Source organism: Phytophthora cinnamomi (genome assembly GCF_018691715.1).
Source record: "Phytophthora cinnamomi strain GKB4 chromosome Unknown Contig64, whole genome shotgun sequence".
Classification (NCBI taxonomy): domain Eukaryota; phylum Oomycota; class Peronosporomycetes; order Peronosporales; family Peronosporaceae; genus Phytophthora; species Phytophthora cinnamomi.
The window spans coordinates 154,041-176,976 of NW_027150997.1; the positions used below are offsets into that span (position 1 = coordinate 154,041).

A 22,936-nucleotide genomic window follows, 5' to 3' on the forward strand; every position below is an offset into this window, starting at 1 on the left:
CCTCTAATTCCTTTAACATAGATAAGTACCTTCCATAATGTTTCCTTACCTCAGCATCGATGTCCATTGGGTTGAACACCTTGTCCTCAGTTTCTTCGCCTTCACTCACCGGAACATTCTCTTCAAACGCAAATGCGTCCTCAATCGCCTTTGCCAGTTGTTGGTCGTAGGCGTGGGCTTCCGCCGTCGTCATCTCCGAGCCCTTTTCACTGGCTGCTTTCTTCTTCGGAGTGGGTCCCCTCTTCACCGCCATCAAAATTTTCTTCTTCGCACTCGGAGCAGCCCGGATGTTCGAGCGGAACAACGCTCCACCCGGTCTCTTCAGATCGTGATCTTTCGCCATAGTCAGGCAGTCCTTCTTACGATGACCGTCCTCAAAGCAGTAGAAGCAGCTGCCAGGCTCAGCACTCGTCGCTTCAACTTGGTTGCGCTTCTTCCCCGTGAATTTCTTCGCCACATTGATTATGATGGGAGGCTTCTTTTCCATGAGCATGTTGATTTCCTTCTTGGAGCGATCACCAAAGACGTGTTGCAAGCTTATTCCGACATTTTCGATGGAAAACCATTCCGCCTTCATGCTAATGGAGCTTCCCCAAACTCGCTGGGCAGCTGAGACAGCACCTCCATGCACATCCAGTATTCCGTCACAATCCCCTTGCCGACCAATCCCGTCATCTTCCGGTTCATGTCGTTGTGGAGCTGCTTCAACTGGGCGAATAGGGTCCCCAAGTCACTCCAGTTCGAGGCGATAATCCGATCCCACTTTCGGCGTAGCTCGATTACTCTTCCAGCGTCCCCAACCCCATACGTCTTCTCCAGCAGCTTCCAGATGTCACAGGGCCTCATGCTGGACACCGGGTTTGGAAGTCCCGAGAGGAACATGTTGGTCACCGATTGGTTGAGTAGGTTCAGCATGGCCGAGTTAGCCCTAGGCCAATCCTGGCGGCGCCAACGCAACTCCTTTGCCTCTTCCCTTGTGGTGGCTTCACCGACCGTAATGATCGGTTCTTCCGGATGTCCATCCAGGAAGTCGACCATCGACACAGAGGCGGGGCTTTCGTCCTTTTCCAAAAGCCCGCGCTCGTAGATTTGGTCCTGTTTCTTAATGTAGGTAAGGAACTTGTCCTTCCACATGGTGTACTCCCCTTCCTTATTGTTCCCCATGAACTTCTCCAGCCCAAGGGTTGGAGCGCCCCCATTGCGACCAGAGCTCATAATGCGTGGAGATCTTGAGTACGTATCTGAAATGTCAGCCTTAGCTGTAGGCCGTCAGTTTCGAAGTGAGGGGGACTGCAGTGGCGGCGCCACGCGTCCTCCTCCTCCTCTTACATCCCTCGGTAGGTTGTGTGTGGTGCACACAAGTAGGTGACCTGTACTTTTCCTATTGGCTAATTTAATAATATATTTAGACCCAATTAGAGTACATCATATCTTCCCATCATAACGACATGTTAACACATCGCCTTCTGCGTCGTGCTGCTCGTGGCCTCCATCATCGCCAAGCAGGTGGTGTGCCCGTCCGCCGTGGCGCTGGGCCCCCGCAAGCTCGCGGAGGAGAAGGCTACCGTCACCCAGCTGCAATCCATTGAGACCCTATCGGATATGAACATGCTGTGCTCGAACAAGACCGGCATGCTCACCCGCAACAAGATGGAGCTGCAGGACGACCGCCCATCTTCGACCCGACGGCCACTCGCGAGGAGGTGCTGGTCACCGCTGCGCTTGCTTCCAAGTGGAAAGAGCCGCCTAAGGATGCTCCGACACGCTGGTGCTCGACGCCATCGACCTGCTCCCGCTTGACCAGTACACAGTGATGGACCACTTGCCGTTCGACGCCTCGGTCAAGCGCACGGAGTCGACGATCCGCGGGCCGGACGGTAACGTATTCAAGGTGACCAAGGGCACCCCGCAAATTATTCTGGCGCTTGCCCACAATGTCGCGGAGATCCAGGAGGACGTAGGGCCAAGGTGCTCGACCTGGCCGAGCGTGGCATCCGATCGCTTGCTGTGGCTCGCACCTCGGACGAGGAGGCCGAGTACGGCAACCTGAAGCCTGGCACCGAGGTGACGATTGGTGACATTTTGTTCAACAAGGTCCTATGAGGCTGCCACATTTGATGGGTGAATGCGAGCACCTCGTGTGAACTCTACGAACGGCTGTGCACCAGCACGGATGTGGAGCAGGACTTGCATTTTGTATCTCATCGGCTGAACTGAGCCGAGTACATGTTGAACCGAGCCAAGTACATGTGTAGCTGTAGATTGCAGTTGGTTGACGTTGAAGTTGAAGACGTTAGGGAGCAAGGAGACTACAAGGACATACTAGGAGACCAAAGAAGTACATGACAGTCTGACCAATAACAAAATACACTCAGTTGACAATTTTCCTACTACTACAACTACCATGTGACCGGTCCTTACCGAGGGGGAGAAGCAGAATCGGAGCGAGGTGGCTGCAGCCAAGGTCAAGCCCGCGAAGGCCAAGCCTGGGAAGGCTGCCACGCCGCTCTTCGCCTCGCTGGACATCCGTGTCGACGTGATCGTCAAGGTCTGGAAGCACCCGGAGCCATAGAAGCTGTACTGTGAGGAGATCGACGTTGGCGAGGAGGAGCCGAAGCAGATTGCATGTGTTTTACTCGCTGGAGGAGATGCAGAACCGCAAGGTGCTGGCGCTGCTGAATTTGAAGTCGGCCAAGCTGGGTGGCTTCAAGTCACACGACATGGTGATGTGCGCGTGCGACGACGCCCACGAGAACGTGCAGGTCGTGGAGCCCCCCCCCCCTTCTCGACGCCAAGGTGGGTGAGCGCGTGACGGTCGCGTCCGAGAGCGGCGAGCCCGTGTCAGCGGAGCAGGCGAAGAAGCAGGAGGTACTGGAGAAGGTCTCGCCGGACTTCCTCACCGACGACAAATGCGTGGCGACGTACAAGGGCGAGCCGATCATGACGTCCACCGGCCCGTGCACCGTCGCTTCCAGCACTTCACCTCCCACGTCGGCGAGCGCCCCTAAAAAGTGCAACGAGAGCAGGGAGGCTGTGCACCCATACTTCAAGCTGGTGTCCTCGAAGCGCCCCGAGACCTGGAACCCGCCTTGCATCTACTGGGTGTCGACGACGCTTGGTCGGATCGCTGCTGCCAGCTCGCTGCTGCTGCCGTTTTAGGGTCTTGACTCGTGGAACAAGAACGGTGTTCTTGCCTACTTCGGCGTGAGCGAGCTGCCGTATGGCCAGGTGATGATGGTGATGTTACTGGAGGTCTCGCTGCCGGCCTTCATGACGGTGTTCACGGCTCGTACAGAGGGGCCGTCGCCAATAGCCGCCAGGTAACGAGGCTGGTGGCTGTTGGCCAGGTTATTGAGTGCAGTGCAGTCTTCAAGGATTCCATGTTACACGGAACAATTTAGCGGAACTTGCAAATTTTATTTCGTGTTTGGCGTTGTTGCGGTTGAGTGATTGTTTAGTCGTTACTGTTGTCATACCGTTGGGCCCTAGCTCGCTACCAAGCACACTTCACATCTATCATGGCTAGGCGTGGCCGTCGCGGCAGATTCCACCAAGCACTAACACCCGGTAGTAATAATTGGGTGCGTGCAATAGTATACAGGGCATTGCCCAGCGGTGTTCATGCGTTTGGAAGTGCCGCCGTGGCACTAGCCCATGCGCTTCGCCAACGAGGGGTACCACCGCACCAGCTAGAGCATGAAATAAGGGCATACATCGATCGCTCAAGTGCGCACGGACAGACAACGATTAGAAAGCAAACACAGACACTACCACGATAGATGCCGACACCAGCGCCAGGGCCACCAGCATCGTCAACGCCACCTCACGCCACTACGAGACCGCCAGCGCCGCCAACTCCATCAACCGCTGCTGCGATACCACCGGCACCGCCATCTCCACCACCGGCTACAGCGCTGCCACCAGCGCTGCCAACTCCACCACCGGCTATTGCGAGACCCCCAGAACCACCAAATACACCACTCGCTGCGGCAAGACCGCCAGCGCAGGCACCGCCAATTCCACCTGCTATGAAGGTGACACCGCCACCGCCACCACCGACGCCGGTGCCCGTGTTGATTGCAATGAGCTATACGCCACCATCTTCTCCTCCCCAAATCCCAGATGCAGCGGTCATATCAGACTCGTCGGAGTCAGATGGAGAAGATCTGATACCAGATGATGAACGTCGATATCGCTACGCTTATGCGATGCGACTGGCAAATGTGGAAGAGCAGCTCCGTGCTATAGTATGCTGGGAACCAACTATCAAGCCCCTAACATCTCTCTCCCTGGTCGATGCCCGCCGAATCGAGCGAATCGCCGCCGATCGCCCTCAAGTTCTACCTCACCAAGAGCAACCCCGTTATCCCTATGAAGATATTCTAGAAGTTATCCCGATGGAGGGCGGGGAGATTCGTGTCCTAGTTGATTGGGTGGACACGTACGAGCCGCTAGAAAACATTTCTCAGGAAGATGTCCAAAGATTGCTTCGTGAGCACGAGCAGATGCAACTAACCGTAACCGGTAAATAATTCATGTCTTGTACTTCTTTGGTCTCCTAGTATGTCCTTGTAGTATCCTTGCTCCCTAACGTCTTCAACTTCAACGTCAACCAACTGCAATCTACAGCTACACATGTACTTGGCTCGGTTCAACATGTACTCGGCTCAGTTCAGCCGATGAGATACAAAATGCAAGTCCTGCTCCACATCCGTGCTGGTGCACAGCCGTTCGTAGAGTTCACACGAGGTGCTCGCATTCACCCATCAAATGTGGCAGCCTCATAGGACCTTGTTGAACAAAATGTCACCAATCGTCACCTCGGTGCCAGGCTTCAGGTTGCCGTACTCGGCCTCCTCGTCCGAGGTGCGAGCCACAGCAAGCGATCGGATGCCACGCTCGGCCAGGTCGAGCACCTTGGCCCTACGTCCTCCTGGATCTCCGCGACATTGTGGGCAAGCGCCAGAATAATTTGCGGGGTGCCCTTGGTCACCTTGAATACGTTACCGTCCGGCCCGCGGATCGTCGACTCCGTGCGCTTGACCGAGGCGTCGAACGGCAAGTGGTCCATCACTGTGTACTGGTCAAGCGGGAGCAGGTCGATGGCGTCGAGCACCAGCGTGTCGGAGCATCCTTAGGCGGCTCTTTCCACTTGGAAGCAAGCGCAGCGGTGACCAGCACCTCCTCGCGAGTGGCCGTCGGGTCGAAGATGGGCGGTCGTCCTGCAGCTCCATCTTGTTGCGGGTGAGCATGCCGGTCTTGTTCGAGCACAGCATGTTCATATCCGATAGGGTCTCAATGGATTGCAGCTGGGTGACGGTAGCCTTCTCCTCCGCGAGCTTGCGGGGGCCCAGCGCCACGGCGGACGGGCACACCACCTGCTTGGCGATGATGGAGGCCACGAGCAGCACGACGCAGAAGGCGATGTGTTAACATGTCGTTATGATGGGAAGATATGATGTACTCTAATTGGGTCTAAATATATTATTAAATTAGCCAATAGGAAAAGTACAGGTCACCTACTTGTGTGCACCACACACAACCTACCGAGGGATGTAAGAGGAGGAGGAGGACGCGTGGCGCCGCCACTGCAGTCCCCCCTCACTTCGAAACTGACGGCCTACAGCTAAGGCTGACATTTCAGATACGTACTCAAGATCTCCACGCATTATGAGCTCTGGTCGCAATGGGGGCGCTCCAACCCTTGGGCTGGAGAAGTTCATGGGGAACAATAAGGAAGGGGAGTACACCATGTGGAAGGACAAGTTCCTTACCTACATTAAGAAACAGGACCAAATCTACGAGCGCGGGCTTTTTGGAAAGGACGAAAGCCCCGCCTCTGTGTCGATGGTCGACTTCCTGGATGGACATCCGGAAGAACCGATCATTACGGTCGGTGAAGCCACCACAAGGGAAGAGGCAAAGGAGTTGCGTTGGCGCCGCCAGGATTGGCCTAGGGCTAACTCGGCCATGCTGAACCTACTCAACCAATCGGTGACCAACATGTTCCTCTCGGGACTTCCAAACCCGGTGTCCAGCATGAGGCCCTGTGACATCTGGAAGCTGCTGGAGAAGACGTATGGGGTTGGGGACGCTGGAAGAGTAATCGAGCTACGCCGAAAGTGGGATCGGATTATCGCCTCGAACTGGAGTGACTTGGGGACCCTATTCGCCCAGTTGAAGCAGCTCCACAACGACATGAACCGGAAGATGACGGGATTGGTCGGCAAGGGGATTGTGACGGAATACTGGATGTGCATGGAGGTGCTGTCTCAGCTGCCCAGCGAGTTTGGGGAAGCTCCATTAGCATGAAGGCGGAATGGTTTTCCATCGAAAATGTCGGAATAAGCTTGCAACACGTCTTTGGTGATCGCTCCAAGAAGGAAATCAACATGCTCATGGAAAAGAAGCCTCCCATCATAATCAATGTGGCGAAGAAATTCACGGGGAAGAAGCGCAACCAAGTTGAAGCGACGAGTGCTGAGCCTGGCAGCTGCTTCTACTGCTTTGAGGACGGTCATCGTAAGAAGGACTGCCTGACTATGGCGAAAGATCACGATCTGAAGAGACCGGGTGGAGCGTTGTTCCGCTCGAACATCCGGGCTGCTCCGAGTGCGAAGAAGAAAATTTTGATGGCGGTGAAGAGGGGACCCACTCCGAAGAAGAAAGCAGCCAGTGAAAAGGGCTCGGAGATGACGACGGCGGAAGCCCACGCCTACGACCAACAACTGGCAAAGGCGATTGAGGACGCATTTGCGTTTGAAGAGAATGTTCCGGTGAGTGAAGGCGAAGAAACTGAGGACAAGGTGTTCAACCCAATGGACATCGATGCTGAGGTAAGGAAACATTATGGAAGGTACTTATCTATGTTAAAGGAATTAGAGGTAACTGATGATCTGTGGGTTGTCGATACTGGCGCAGGACACGCCGTAAGCCCAAGCTGACACTGGTTCAGTAGTCTTGGACGAGGCCAACCTCACATATTTGAGTACGGAAACCGGGGTACCGCATTGAGTACGCTACAAGGTACGGTGAGATTTAGTATACTCAAACCAAAAGGGTATTACAGTGATATCTCAATAAAGAATGTTGCCTTTGATAAGGAGTGTAGTAGCAATTTGTTAAGTGCATATTACCTTGCAACGCAGGGATATTGGCACATTCAGGATACTAGCGGGGAGTACCTATATTTTCTGGATAAGAATAAACGGTTCGTATTTGCTACAGTAGCAGTAGACGAGGTGTACTACCTCCCCAGTAAAAGAGTGGGAGATAGTACTAAAGTACTATCGGCTAAAAGTATTAACTCCAAGTTCATTCATAACGCAATGAAAGAATGGCACTTGCGACTAGGTCATGTTGGAAAGGACCGGTTGATGAGCATCTTGTCCAGTGCAGTAATTGACGGTGCGCCCTGTCTCGAACGAAAGGACATGGCAACGATAGCCTTCTTTTGATGCACATGTGCACTGGCTAAATCTCGTCGGATGGCATACCGAAACATGATAGGGGCAAAAGCAACTGAACCACTGCATACACTTCATATGGACTCATTATGAAAGATAAAAACCCTTGGTTTATATGGCACATCAGGTTTTAAGTATGCCCTGGTCGTTGTGGACGACGCCACTGCCTATAAATGGTATTTTGTGATGAAATCATTGAAGGAGGTGGGAGCAAAATTAACAACTGTCATTACACAACTAGAAAAGCAACTTCCATATAGCGTCAATAGGATAAGGACGGATGGTGGTACAGAAATTCTCAATACAGTTGTGAAAAAGTGCTGTACTAAGAAGGGCCTGATATTCCAACAGTCAAATGTTGAATCCCAAGAAGAGAATGGCTCAGCCGAATGAGCACATCAGACCGTTATGGGTAACGTTAGGTGTGCCTTGGTAGGATCTGGTATGGCTGCAAAGTGGTGGCCAGAGGCGTTGATGTATATGACATCCGTAGTCAATCGAGTACCAACAGCTAGAGTAAAGGGTAAAACACCGTATGAAGCGCTATATGGGAAAAAGCCCAGTGGGTTAAGCTTGAAAATATGGGGTAGTACCTGCTACGCTCATATTCCAAAATCTAAACGAGCTAACCAAAAGCTTAGCGATAGAGCAGTCGAGTGTAAACTACTCGGGCTCTCTGACATCTACAAAGGATACCGACTTCTTGATGTGAAAGAGAATAAATACCTCATAGCCCGAGACGTCAGGTTTGACGTCACGTCTACTGCAGGCCTAATCGCCAAGTCGTTTCCATCGGGAACCGTTGAGGTCAGTCAAGAAACCATAAACGAGGTGTGTGGGCTAGGTAAGAGGACACGGGATGCGGTTGCACACGCTCCAGCAAAGCACAGACGAACAGAGGAGTCGCCATTGCCCTCAATGAGAACGGGGACAGTGGGAGATGTGGAGGCTAATGAAGGCGTAACCCCAATTCCACGGCCCCGTCGAAAATGGACGGCTAATTCTCGGCTAAAAGACTACGTGGTGGCAATTAACACGGTCACGCGGAGCATTAAGCTAATACCAATTCCGAGATCGCTCAAAGAGGCAAGGCAGGGATCTCATGCCAAAGAGTGGGAGGAGGCGTTATTAGTTGAGTACCGGGCACTAGTTAAAAATGGAACTTGGGAGCTCGTCCCGCTACCTAAAGGCCGAAAGGTACTCGGCTGTCATTGGGTTTTTGACGTAAAATACAACCCTGACGGTACAATTGATCGTTTTAAGGCACGACTTGTCGTCAGAGGTAATACACAAATATATGGGATTGACTATGATGAGATCTTCTCTCCAGTGGCTCGGTATGTGTCGCAGAGATTGTTCTTAGCCATAGCAACTATACAGGACTTGTATGTCCATCAAATGGATGTGTCCACTGCATTCGTCAATGGGACCTTATTTGAGGATATATATATGCAACAACCTCACGGATTTCGGCATGGGAACGCTTCAACAGTGTGTAAGCTAAAGAAGAGCCTTTACGGACTCAAACAGGCACCACGCATCTGGTATGCGCTTCTCAATAAGTTCTTACTTCAATTAAGGTTTTCCCGGTGCAAAAAGGAGTACTGTTTGCACCGGCAAAAGTGGGAGGTAAAAGGAGAGAAACATATACTACTCATATGCGTATACGTAGATGATATTACTATCGCTGCAAGTAATATGATACTTATGAATAAGGTGAAAGCCAAACTTGCCTCACGATTTACTATGAAAGATCTAGGCGAGATCCACTACCTCCTCAAAATGGAGATAAAAAGAGATTCGAAAAACAAAATTCTCACTATGTCCCAACACAAGTATATTATGGACTTACTACAGAAGTTTAATATGACTGAGAGTGTAGCAGAGCCAACACCTCAAGCCAAAAGTATAGTCCTCGAAAAGGAAGTTAGTATGAGTCCAGAGCAAATAGCAGCTCAGCCATTTGATTATAGGGGGGCTTGTGGGGTCTTTGATGTATCTAGTCCGTGGTACGCGCCCTGGTATTGCAAACGCAGCCAGAGAACTAAGTAAGTTCCTGTCCTGTTATAACAAAACTCACTACAGGGCAGCACAGAGAGTACTAAAGTATCTGAAAGGAACGTCGACGTATGGCCTCATATTCGACGGAAAAAGTAAAGAAGTATTATATGAGCTATACACAGACGCGAGCTTCGCGAATGCTAATGAGAATCGAACGTCAGTGACTGGGTATGCGAGTATTATGGCCGATGCCTGTATTACATGGAAAAGTTCGAGGCAAGATACAGTCAGTCTCCACACAGCACAAACTGAATTAATAGCAGCAAGTGAGTGAATAAAAGAGAGCGAATGGTTGTGGTACCTACTGGAGGAACTGGGCTTTAAGCAAAACCAACCGATAGTATGCTGGTGTGGTAATAAAGGAGCAATTGATATAATAAAGGACCCAGCTAACCATGCTTCCACAAAACACATTGATATTAATGGGCTTTATGCGAGAGAAGTACATGACGATGGAAGAATAGTAGTAACATACTGCAGTACAAATGATATGGTTGCAGATGCCCTCACCAAGGCACTGCCTCAAACTCAAATTGAGAAGCTGAGGAACCTCATGGGGGTTAAGGACCTAAGCCTACCCTTACCACGGCAACATAGCATGAGTAACTCGTGACTTGCGATCTTTTTGGTATCACTTGATTGTGAGAAACCATCGGGTCTGCGATCTTTCGCTGGTATGTCTTTAAGATCCACCATGTGGTCAAGTTCAAGCCAGTCGGCTTCAAGTTGAAGTGCAAAGATACTTTTGAGCCAAGGCCAAGTAAAGGACAAAGGCTTATGCGATAAGACTAAACAATAAGACGCAACGTTATCGTATTATTAAGACTCTCAATTGCTTAAGCTTTTGGTTAAAGACTAGACTCGGACGAACCAATATGAATTGGTCCAAGCACAGCCAGAGCCACCGTTGACCGCAGCCGAGGTTATGCGGCGAATAGGAACTGTGCCACGCTCGCGCCTCGGCCTCTGGATGGTGGTGCCACAGGATTGCTCCTGGGCTTTTTAACCATGTTTGTCCTAGCCCCCCGAAGGTTTAATTACGGCCATAGGCGCAAAGTCGAACCGAAACTTTAAGGCAAAATTGAAAGTGAGGAGAGTGGTGAGCTTGATAGGCCAACAAGGAGGCCAATGCGAGCCCCAGAAGCAATTAAGTAATAGGCAGAAGTCATAAGAAATCCAGGAAGCCATATGAAAAGTGGGGTTTCAGAATTACAATTTTCAGAATTGACGTATGTTTTGGCTGTAATCACATCTTGTGATATGCCGAAATATTGTCATATAGTGAACGATCATATGAACCAAAAAAATGTTTTTCTGGCTCTGTGAGAAAAGTATTAGAAATTTATTTCTAATGGGTAAGTTACGATGCAGATCCCAGCCGTCCTAATAAATTCGTGAAATCTGTAAATAAAAGTATGAAAGAGGACGCTGTAATGCCATATGACCTAAGAAATCAAGTAAATAAAGTAATCTTAGGTAAACAAAGGATTGGCTAACAGCTGTCTTAAGAAGATGGCCAGAACTTTTAGTGGGAGTATTATGATGTCGTTATGATGGGAAGATATGATGCACTCTAATTGGGTCTAAATATATTATTAAATTAGTCAATAGGAAAAGTACAGGTCACCTACTTGTGTGCACCACACACAACCTGCCGAGGGTTGTAAGAGGAGGAGGAGGACGCGTGGCGCCGCCACTGCAGTCCCCCTCACTTCGAAACTGACGGCCTACAGCTAAGGCTGACACGATGGCCTCGAGGAAGTCCTCGCCGTTGTAGATGAGTGAGGAACATGGTAATGCGGATAAGTATTGTGTGGCACTGTGTGGTTGTTGTAACAACCACTCACGGATCGCGTACTGGAAGACTTGTGTTAATATTTGATATTGCATATTATGTAGTTATACGGGTGTTCTAGTGTGTTGATGTCATTATTGGCTTATTCATTATTCCAGTAATTAGTTTTCAATGTGAAGCTGTACCGCAACGACCAGGACGACCCGACGCACGCCGCGGAGTTGGCGATGGAACCTTCAACCACTGTTACCGCCTCTAGCGACGCGCGGGGCTAGCTGCGGCCGACGGTAGCGGGAGGTATGCCCGTGCTACTCGCTTTGGCCTACGGCGCCACCGTTGGGATCCCCAACCTGCAGCGCCAGCACTTGCAGCCGGAGCGGATGCCGTGCATCATCATCGTCAGCATGGGCGTCGGCACCGTGTTGTTCCTGGCCATCGACTTCGCGGGGTACGCTTCCGAAGGCTATCAAATCTCTGGTAACCTGCTCTTCTCGGCGGCCAACACATCTGACCCGTACGCGACGTCCGCGCTGGGCTTCGTCCCCAACAGCGGCGCTGTCATCGTGGCCTACATCTTCATGCACGTGCACATTGTGATCGCCTTCTTGACCATCGTCATGCCCCCGTTCTTCATGGCGGAGTGGTCCGTATTGGGCACGCACAAGGACGCGCCCGCGGTCGACCAGGAGCAAGGCGTCGAGATCGTCGAGAAGCTATCATCCGTCCCCGTCGCGTCCCCGGCGACCCGGACTTCGAGTGCAACTAGACGGACAACCTCCAGGTGGTGGTCAAGTGCGAGAACGAGTTCGTCGAGTACCACGGCAAGCTCAACGTGCTGCGTCTGTGCATGTTGGCGCTGCTGGAGGTCGCCTCCATCTTCCTGCGCGTCCACTTTCTCGACCTCGTCGACTTCACGGGCGCGTCGGCCCTCACTACCGGTAGTCTAGTTCTACACGCTCATCTTCTACCTCAAGCACTTTTGGACAAATTCCCCATGTACGAGCGCGTGGACAATGTCTCGACGCAGGTCTCGCTGCGTCTACAGTGGTTCGTGGGGCTGTACATGTCGACCGAGAACTCGACCTGCCGTCGCGAAACAAATCTCCCACTGCGCGACGACAAGCCCCAACCACCAACTCAATTGCTCGAGACAATCGCATAGGTGTTGCCGGGGTTGGCACATCCTCGCGGAGGTGGCGTCACCAAGCGAGGAAGAAGCGGGGGCTTTCATGTGACTTGGTACAGTTTTCCCATCAAGGCGAATTGGCTGGATGGGGACACCATGGCTGGGTCCACCGGCCTGGAGGTGAGCCCCGATTACCCGCAGGCTCTGGATGTAGAGACGTACGATCGCCAAACAGGAATCCTGCTGTAGGACAGTCACTATTATAAAGAGACTCAATCAATAATAAGACCTAATTGTACTGAGCAGTGATGGTCAAAAATACATTGCTGGGTATTGTAAAAAAGTAAAAAGCACGCAATATCTACTGCAACTACTCTCCAGTCCTGCAGTAAGTACTACAATACCTGGTTTGTTTGCAATACTATTGCAATACTACCCCTCAACACTAGCGTCGCTGCTGCCGTTGCCCCCCTTCATCGCCTGGGATACCATGTCGGCTAACGAGTTCGCGCCAAGCAGGTATCCTGCTGCAGGACACTATTATGAAGAGACTCGATCAATGATAAGACCTGAGAGTACCGAGGTATCTCGCTGTCATGCATTTTCTAAGTAGAAACTTGTCAAGATCGTGAATGTCATCAACTGAAGAGGACACATCTTCAAACATTTGAATGCACAACGGTTCCCCCCCCCCCCGAAAATGCAAAATCTACACACCAGCCCAGCGCTATCACGCACTGGTGCTTTGGGAAACTTACATCTAGTGCCATACCGTCACTTCTGCCAATAGCGTTTGTACACATACGAAGCCGACAGCGAATTCGTCGAAGTAGGTGGCTGCGCAGGACACACTCAAATTGTTGATCGAGTTTTTACAGAGGACGCGTAAATAAAATGCTCCTTAGTTTCATGACGAGCCCTGTGTTGCCTATCGGACAGAATCCGTATTGTTACCGCAGAGCTGGTAAAGGACCCGCAGCGTTTTGCCGTTCGCTTCGGACGCCATCAAACCTACAGCACTAACGCTATTTTATATCGGCGGCGTACTTCTAAATAGTGATATCGAATAGCTGGCTAACCACTACGTTCTCACGAAACGTGTGCACAACCCCAGGATAATGTGCGTGTTGGCAGGCGTTCGAACCAGTTTAATTGATATCCAAGCAATAATTATTCTTTTGGGTTGCTTAGCACCAACACCGCAGCTAACGCTATTTTCAGCATGATTTTCGCTGAAATTTCACTCCGCGTCGAGATGGGATGTGTTTGCAATGGACGATTTCTCAGCGGTACAAAGCGCTCCCACGAGAGTGTACAGTTTGTCCAAATGCTATGCAACATTCTCTTGAGTTTGCGATTTGGCGTCGTCAAGTGCGGCCGAGATAGATACTGATATCTACACCGAGTACGTCGCTATTGGCTACTCCGCGTCGATTTTCTTGTTCTATGACCTCGGTGACCTCGACCTCAATTTCGACGGCGGTCTCGCCCACCACGCGCTCGAGTATGGAGTCTGCTGTTCCTCCGCGACCTCAATCTCGCCCTCGACGGCAGTCTCTCCAGCCACAGGATCAACGGTGACTCTTCCTACTCCTCAGTCACCTATACCTCGCACTCGACGGCAGTCTCTCCAGCTACGCGCTCGAGCGTGGCCTCATCCAGCACCTCGGTGACCTAGACCTCGCACTCGACGGCAGTCTCTCCGCCGGCCACGCGCACGAGTGTGGCTCCTCCTGCTCCTCCGTGACCTCACCCTCGTCCTCGACGGCAGCCTTTCAGGCCACGTGCGCGAGTGTGGCACCTTCTGCTCCTCGACGGCAGCCTTTCAGGCCACGTGCGCGAGTGTGGCACCTTCTGCTCCTCGGCGACCTCTACCTCGTCCTCGACGAAAGTCTCTCCGGCCACGAGCTTGACGGGGGCTCCTCCTGCTTCTCGGTGACCTTCACCTCCACGGCAATGTCGTTGACCACGAGTTCAACAGCCAGGGCCTCTTCGGCCACGGGCTCAGCACCATGGCCTCGACGGTGGCCTTCTTCTGCTCCTCGATTGCCTCCTTGGTTGCGCCCAAGCGATACATAGAGAACGATGTGTGGCAAAAGTTGTAGCCTGTCCGTGAGAGCTCCCGGCGGACCGACCCTCTGACTAGCGCACGAAATGTGTTCTCGAAGCAGGATATATGTCTTTATTTGGTTTGGTTTACGACTTACAATTTATAACTAGATATGACGTTGACGTTGAAATTCGCCCTGCTTGTAGAGTTGCGCTTGCATCAACTCTAGGTTTCGCTCCAGGTTCCTGAGTTTTAATTCATTATCGACACGATCAACAATCAATGACTCCACAGCTCCTCGAACTTGTTGACTAGACAGACCCGAGAAAAAATCATTATTTTCTATGTCTCGGGTTCGCTGATCTGCTTCGAACCGACCAACTTGAGCAAGAGGGATGTGGTCCGTCGCGTCTGTCTGCATCATTCGCCGGCGCTCCTTGCCCTCAGCGGCGAGACGACCCAGGTAGGCCCAATGGTTGCCGAGTCGCTTAACAAGTCGACCCAACTCGGGCGAAATGTTGCCGACCTTACCTCTTCGAACGACGCCAGTAGCCTTTGGCGAGTCCAGGTAGCACATGGGGCAACGCTGCTCCGTCAGCACGCAGCTGGGGACTTTTTCAGCAACAGACTGCTCGTGTACGCGAATTTTGTCGCTTTCAATGTTGTAGCTCATGAACGCCCTTTTGACGTTGACGAGCACTCTCATCCACCCGTCTTCGTCTTTTACCATACTTTCCACGATCGCGCTCCAAGACTCTGCAAATGCACCAGGACTTGATCGCACGGTCGGGTCGTCCTTCATATCTTTCCGCTTTGTGTAGTAGCGCTTCTGGAAGAAGAGGTCAATTAAGAACATACGCCCCTCATGACCGTTAGGGACGGAAACATGAGAAAGCTCCGAGCAATCGAAGAGGGGCCTACCACATCCTCTGCGGCGATGTCCAGCCATTAACAGCATACAGTCATCAAGCCAGGGGAATCGGGTGTGCACTAAACGGGTTCGAATGTCATCATCACCACCAGTGATCTCACCGGCAGCGTCGGTTTCCTCCCGGGAAGGCGAAGGAATGCCAACAGTGATAACACTGTCAGCTTCCGCAGCACCTCTATCCGACAGACTGATGACTGGGCGGCCGTTAACCTCCAGGTTGGTTGGCGTCCATGTGGCTCGAGGCGAAGTGGTGAAGGAGAGTAGTTGGGTCTCAACGTCATTGACCGTCTCATGTACCTTGCGCTCTTCGACTTCGTACTTGGCGACTTTGGTGTCCGGGTCCGAGACCTTCTCTTCAAAGTCGGATATAGACGGAGAAGCTAGACGGCTTCCCCCATCCTTGGCTTTTCGATAATGCCATGAACATTGGCACGGGAAAACGTTGGGGGTTGACGTGTGCAATTACACTTCAGTTTTGTATAGAACTGGGATAGGCGACGTCAAACGAATCCTAGACCAGTAATTTCGACAACGCGTAAATACTATTTTTACGACTTTCTACGAAATGGAAACCCCAAGTACCCAATTACCCATTTCGTAATTACTCCGTAAAAATAGTATTTACGAGTTGAAGCAACGCCGAGCGTAATCGTTTTTCAATCTTGAATTTTTTCAATGTGGTGCGGGTACGGAAGTGATTCGAGCCGTGCTAAAAGAACGCTTCGTTCTACGGTACGTCTACATTACTCTAAGGCAAACAAGAACCAGTAGCCGAGCAGCCTACGGTAATTTGCATACATGCAATACATATTTCTTGCACTACCATTTTTCGTTGCTGCTTCAGCTGTGAGTTCCCGTTGTCAACACGTGATGCGAGAGGAAGGCAAGGATACCGTTACCAGCCGAATGAATCCGTCAGAGGAAGCTCAACTTCGGCTTTCACGTCTGAAGGCTGTACCGCGCGGATGCGGATTTGATGTACCCAGAGCGCAATTCAGATTTGTATTAATAACTGACGTATGGCCATGGATACTGTCGACATGTAGACTATTGTGCGCATACAAACGCAAAATACACTATCAATTGAAACTTTTTCTCCTCGTGCAGTCTACGCTTACCAGTAAGACGCAAACTGTAACGGGGTTACACGCACAAGTGGCTACAAGCCACTTGTGATTTTAACAGATAGGATATCTGTTAAAAGTTTTAGATACTTCCTCACCTTGGTGTAAGTCACACCAATGGATACATTGAAGTGGCCACCACAATGAGTGGTCCACACCTACCCAAAGATCCTATTGGTAGAAAGCAGCATCTTTCTACCAATCAAAGACATGAATATTAGCGGGGCTCTGACAGCCAGCCGCTGTCAACCCCTTTCATAGATGATAAACGATTTTTAGCAGTTTTAGGAGGAAGATCAATTTACAAACAATACAGTTCTCATTTTACCTTAAACTAGCCACTTGGTGTTTTATTTGATTTATATTATACTTGTGGACTCAAGTATAATTAATTCAGATTATTAATAAACTCCTACGCTTCCTCATACACGTAGCGCAACGTGTAAGCTAAAGTAGTGAGCCAAAGTAGGCCCACTACACCTGGTAGCACTTTGTAGTCCGTCCAACGACCGACTACGTGATGTTCGTACAGGGTGTACGAACGCGGAGCCGAGAACCACATGAGCACGGAGGTGCCCATGGAGAGCTCCAACACGCCTGCAACGCATGTTGCACGCGCGGACTGCCCCCACCTGTCTGACCCAGAGTGGGAGGCCCTCCAACGACTGTCAACAGTCATTGGAGAAGCGGCGATAGCCACGATGCTGCGTACGCTATCGCCGACGGAGCAACATGGTGTTGCTCTGGGGTTCATCATGAAGGAGCAGCGTGACGCTGCTTCCTCAGTGACGGCGTCGTCAGGGACGACACCGCGTGATCAACCATTAAAGGTGAGCGTAAGCAATTACGTGGGAATAGAGGGCGAGCCTCTCCTCCGATGGCTTGTCGAGCTCGACACAGCCATAGTGGCTCGACGCATCGTCGACCAGCTGTCGAAGGTCGCGTTCGCCATGTCCTGCCTTGGCGGACGCGCAAGGAGTTGGGCGTATGGGCGCTGACTCTCCGATCCTACGTGCTTCAGCACGTACGAAGTATTCAAAGAGGAGCTCAGACAAGCGTTTGAGCTCCCGCAAAACGAGTTCCGGTCGAGGGCGGAGTTCCTCGACCTTCAGCAGGGTAAGCATGACGTTCAAGCTTACGCGCAGCGCGCACGATACTTGGTCTCAAATATCGTGACCAATCCAATTGACGAGGTGACTAAAGTCGTCACGTTCATGAAGGGACTGAGATATGGGCCTGTGAAGCCCTATCTCTTCCGAGAGTACCCGAGTACTCTCGAAGCTGCAATCACTCTTGTGTGGAGTAGCGCCCTCACAGAAATCTGCAAAGTCGTCCTCGCACAAACCGTTATAGGTTGGCCCCCACGGGCGGAAAATAATGTTTCCACCCTTGACATGCTTGCCGAGCAAGCATCGACTCAAAAAGCGCCGGCAAAGTGTAGCCAAGTTGTCGATCCAAAACACAGCAGCGATTGTCGACACCATTGGTTCTAGGCCACGGTGCCCTTGAACTCCACAATGACTAACCACGAAAATGCGATATAGCATGCCCATTTCATCAGTTGGCACCCACACTCGATCATCCACGAGGACAGTCCCGTCACTATCATACTCCATGCGGCGAGGCAGTCGGTCGGAATGCTTCGCTTGTGCAGCCCGGATCTCCTTGAATGATGGAAAATCAATTCCTCCGTCCGCATCCGAAGTTGCTGAGGCTCATCGCTGCTGATAACGTGCTGACTGGCTGCGTCAGCGACTGTAGCAGTTTCAGCCACCGGAACGTCCACATTGTTATCCGTAGCAGCAGCAGCATTAGCCAGTTCACGTGCACAACTGCGCCTGACGAACTTGCACTGCCTCTTCACCCCCACCTCCGTCGTTGGAAGTCCCCAACGCGAAAGTAAGTCGGCCTACAAATTATCTTCGCCATCTATGTGTTCGACCTTAAAGTTGAGACCAGTAAGTGAAAGTGCCCATCGCTGAAGCTTGCCACACGCGTGTCGCTTGACTTCTTTATCTGGGGCAAAGACGAAAACCAAATTGTTGTGGTCGCAGTAAAGGCGGAAACCACCATGGCGTACCAACAAGTAGCCTAGATTGCGAGCAGCGAAAATAATCGGGAAGGCTTCCTTCTCGGTGATGCTCCACCGCTGCTCAATGTCGTTGAAAACGCCGCTCTTGCATAGCAGCAGTTCATGTTGTTGCTCTGTCACCGGCAGAGGATCAACCCACTCACGAACTTGGAAAATTAAAAGACCCCATCCGCGCTCCGATGCGTCGCTGAAGACGCAAACAGTTGCAGAGTCGTCCGGAAAGTACAAGAGCTGCGTCGTTGATAGAAGTCGGCGGGCGAGGTTGAAAGCAGCAGTGTCGTCCTCGCTCCATTGCAACGTGAACCCTGCAGCCAATCTCTTGGTCCGTCCGACCTGCTTCAAAGCGGCTTCGAGCATGATATGTAGCGGTTGCATGACGCGGCTGTAGTTCATAATTGAATCACGAAGCCAGCCAGCAGCGCAGAGAAACTGCTGCAAGTCGGCAGCAGTAGTCGGCAGAGGTAGTGACTGCAGAGTACTCACCCGCGAAGGATCATGCTTGATCCCTTCGCCGCTGAACAAACGCCCGCACCACTTAGTCTCCGTCTTGAACAAACAACTCTTGGGTGGGCTGAGCTTCAGCCCACTGCTCGAACACAACCAAAAAGCGCTCTCAAAGCATCTATAAATGCAGCCGGAGAAGACGCAAAGACCAGTAAGTCATCAATCCAGATAAGTAGGTTCTTGTACAGCATATCTCGAAACACCACCTGCAGTTGGCTATGGAAATGAAAAGCCGAATCCGTCGCCACTTGCGGTACTCGGGTCGGTGTGAACACTGCATCATCCGTCACAAAGCTCATGATCTCCTGACTGTCAGGATGCAGCGGAAGCTGCGTAAAGCCATTAGTCATGTCGAACGTCGCGAAACCACAGACACCACGTACCCTGCGAGCTGCAGCAGCGAGATCGGGAGCTGTTCCAGCAATCGGGACAGTAACTGCATTGACTGGCCTAAAGTCAATCGTCAGCCGAAATTCCGACGGACAGCCAGCCTTTGGTACCAGCACTGCTGCGCACGCCCAGTGACTCTGTTGGTTCCTGCTGATGAAACCCATGTCCAAAAGCTTCTGCGTGTGTGCTTGAAGAAAATCGCTCTGTGCTGGTGCATAGCGGCGAGGGCGTGTCCGGTACGGCTGAGCTCCATCCCGAATCGTAATGCGCAGCGGCTCCACATTTGCGGGTGGATCGTTTCCGAGCTCAATCCGGAACACATCCTCGAATTCCATCACGAGGTCCAGAAGCACTGGCAGATAATCTGGCGGGAAACCGTTGTCTCCTGCTGCAGTCACCATCGCTTCCAGGAGATTACGAACGTCACAGGGGCTTACTGCTCGGGGCTCGACGGGCTCAAAAGGGTCTTGATCCTCGTCAACACGACCACCTGCCAGTTGTGACAGTTGCGCGTTCACGTCGATACCCAGCGAGACCAGCATGTCATTACCCAGGATGAACGCTTCCTCCGGTCCTTCCAGCACGATGCAGACCACCTCTGCGAGATGTACCGGGCCGGCGACGGTCTGTAGGCGCAGATCCAATTTGACCGATTCATGACACACGATGACAGCACCTCCCGCCCCATTAACCTCCTCGTCATTTTGAAGAGGCCGCACCTCCACATCAGCGCCGAGCTCGATCAACTCCTCCAGTGACTGCCGCGGGATGAACGAGGAAGTGGCGCCTGAGTCAGCACAATAGGGCAAAGCGATTAGACCATTCACAGTCACCTCGCCAATTGCTAACGCTGGACCAGCCTTCTTGGCCTTTGAGGCCTCTCGCAGCGACTTCATGCGATCGACAGCAGCAGCCTTGTCTGCTTCAGTAGCACTCGGGCAATCACGCAGCCAATGATCACCCTTGCAATGCCAGCAGCCGGTCCTCGGCGGCTTGGCCTTGGGCTCCGCCCTCTTGGGAGGTCCCTCCGAGCGAGCACCGCCGGGTTCAGCTTGGCGAGCACCACTCTTCTTGCTGTCGCCGCCGTGCAAGTTGTCGGAGTTAGGCCGGTCCTTTTTCTCGCTACTCGTCTTGGTCTTCTGATCTCTTGTCAGAATGTGGTACGTGGGCCTGAGCTTTCTCCTTGATCGCTCGGAACAGCACAAAATCATTGCGCTTCGCCTCTTGGTCCACGTACTTCGTGTGGCAGCACACTTCGTCCCGAAGGACTGCAGGCTCCATATTGGCGATGCGGATAGCACAGCGAAGCTTCATCCTTTCGCTATACCCTGGTTTGGACGGGTCACCCACACCGAGGATGTCACCCAGCCCATTCTTCTCGGTCAGATCGGAAAATTCGCGAAAGAATTTCAGCACCCGCACGTCGATGTCACCCTCGTACATGTCGACGTTCAAATTCCTCTTGAAAAAGGCGTCCAAGTCAGGTACTTGGGCGTTCTTCGCACTCTGCACGTGCTGGTTGATCAAAGCGTGTAGCATGTCGTCAGTCACATCATCGACGGGCTTTTGCAGCTCGTACAGCCAGAGTGTTTCGAGCGGGCCTCGAAGGCCATCTTGATTGGCCGCATCGCCACCTCAGGACGCTCGCCACTCTCGACGCAGCGTTGGCGTATGCACTCTTCATACTGCTCCCGTTGCTTCTTCCACGTGACTAGTGCATCTTGGCTCCAGCCCATCAACTTGGGGGCGTGGAGGAACTCGAACACAGGCTGGTGAGCGGCCGACATGATGACGTCGCCATCGCTTTCATACTGGGTCGAGTTCGGCATACTTGAGCGGTCCACAAGGACTAAAGTTAACTTTGTGCCGTGTCGCGCTTGCGAGATGTGCTTGCTGGTTGCTTGGTAAATGCAAAAGTGAGATTCAGACTTGCTACCCTTACTGCTGTGGTTGCAGTTGCAACTGCAACTACAGCGGACTCTACGACAGATGCCCATTGAACTGCATCTTGGGCTCTGCTTGTCGACGAACTGCAACCACGAGTTCTTGAGTGGCAAAGCTGCTGCAACCACGCCAACATGGATACGTCAGCTGCGTCCATGCGGCGAAGTCCTTACACATCCCCACATGAACGAGGGCGCAACCCACGCCATATCGTGCTCGTCACATTAATACCATTGAGTAGACGCATCAAACTTTATAGGTACAGGCTTAGAGGCGTAAGACCCTGACTGCTGCGCCTTTGATAGTTTTATATAAACGGATCGGAGAATCTGGAACAGTGCGTGCTCTTTACTAGCATGAATTGGAGCCCATTCCTCAAAATACACCGCGCTATTTTGCGTCGATGTCAAAGAAAAATAGCCTCTCGCTTGGGGCAAGCCTGTGTTTAGCGATCTAAAATGAGCTGATGCAATCTGTCGGAGTTGTTGTGGGCACCGAGTTTTATGTTTCTGAGCAAAAACTAGTATTGCGGAACACACGTAAGGTATTTTAAACTTACCGCGTGGTCAAGTGCGATACACTAGGTCATTAATCAACAATAGCTCATAATGGCCGGCGTGTCCAACCCAACGGAAGCTAGACGCGGTAGCGATGCCCCAATACCGGAATCTCGACGCCGAACATCGCTATGGAGTCGTATCGAAATGCACTGGAGCCATATTCAAGTTGGACACCAGGGATCCTACTCCATTGAACGGCTGGAGCTCCTGCACGAGTATTCCCAAACCACCTCGTTCACCAGAGTTTTCCTGGTTTGTCTACTTACGCCCGTGCCAGCAGTGCTTTCAGCTGTGTTGCTAGAATGTCTGCCACTGACATCTCCATCGGACGGGTGGGAGGCGAACTGGATGTTCTGGATCCGGCATGTCTTGGTGACGTTCGTAATCTTCGGAGTTGGATCTTGGCAAATTGATCTCTTTGTCCCGGGGCATAATGTCTCACTCTGTCAACAGCTCAGCCTGACAGTGGCTGTTTCCGTTGTGCAGCTAGCGACTTACATCGCCGAAGCAGCGATTGTGGGGTTCCCAATTCCTTTCATGTGGCAGTTTGGGGTTTTCACGATCGGTATTTACATTCCATTGCTGACTCGACTCATTTATGGCCCAGCCTTCTCTACAAAAGGCTCGATCCTTCACCAACGCCACAAAGATTTTCAAGACACCGTCCTCATTAACTTGATAGTCACTGGGGTATTCCCCTTCTGCAAAGGCTTGTACGATCTGCTGCCGCCGGCTTATCGAGGAGTAGTAGTTCTCGTGCTACCGATCTGGAAATTTGGAGCGAAGATATTTGCAGTGCGGATGTCTCGTCAGGTGGAAGACTTCATGCCGGAGTTAGTGGCGTTTTCAGTCGATTTTTTCGGATCGCTTTTCATCTCTGTGTGCTTGTCCAC

At 51.8% G+C, this 22,936-nt stretch overlaps 3 protein-coding genes across 4 annotated transcripts; 1 reads left to right on the forward strand and 2 right to left on the reverse strand.

Annotated features, from left to right (window-relative positions):
* Nucleotides 1-1,813: 1,813 nt before the first annotated feature.
* IUM83_19359 (methionine-trna ligase) lies at nucleotides 1,814-3,159 on the forward strand (the record flags this gene model as incomplete). The annotated part of the gene is made up of 4 exons (XM_067944405.1): nucleotides 1,814-1,957; nucleotides 2,426-2,548; nucleotides 2,646-2,723; nucleotides 2,797-3,159. 4 exons carry the CDS (start codon nucleotides 1,814-1,816, stop codon nucleotides 3,157-3,159), a joined length of 708 nt encoding a protein of 235 aa, XP_067786775.1.
* Nucleotides 3,160-4,781: 1,622 nt separating this feature from the next.
* Nucleotides 4,782-5,071, reverse strand: IUM83_19360 (plasma-membrane proton-efflux P-type ATPase; the record flags this gene model as incomplete). The annotated part of the gene is made up of 2 exons (XM_067944406.1): nucleotides 4,782-4,933; nucleotides 5,008-5,071. The coding sequence occupies 2 exons, from the start codon at nucleotides 5,069-5,071 to the stop codon at nucleotides 4,782-4,784; spliced, it is 216 nt and encodes a 71-aa protein (XP_067786800.1).
* A 14,187-nt stretch (nucleotides 5,072-19,258) lies between these two features.
* Nucleotides 19,259-21,368, reverse strand: IUM83_19361 (uncharacterized protein; the record flags this gene model as incomplete). 2 transcript variants are annotated; one of them, XM_067944407.1, is made up of 8 exons in its annotated part: nucleotides 19,259-19,267; nucleotides 19,356-19,458; nucleotides 19,533-19,561; nucleotides 19,650-20,326; nucleotides 20,400-20,429; nucleotides 20,501-20,709; nucleotides 20,777-21,054; nucleotides 21,174-21,368. In XM_067944407.1, the coding sequence occupies 8 exons, from the start codon at nucleotides 21,366-21,368 to the stop codon at nucleotides 19,259-19,261; spliced, it is 1,530 nt and encodes a 509-aa protein (XP_067786798.1). The 2 variants fall into 2 exon arrangements, with proteins under 2 accessions (XP_067786798.1, XP_067786799.1); XM_067944408.1 differs by having other exon boundaries at nucleotides 19,356-19,478; nucleotides 19,533-20,326.
* Between the last annotated feature and the right edge of the window lie 1,568 nt (nucleotides 21,369-22,936).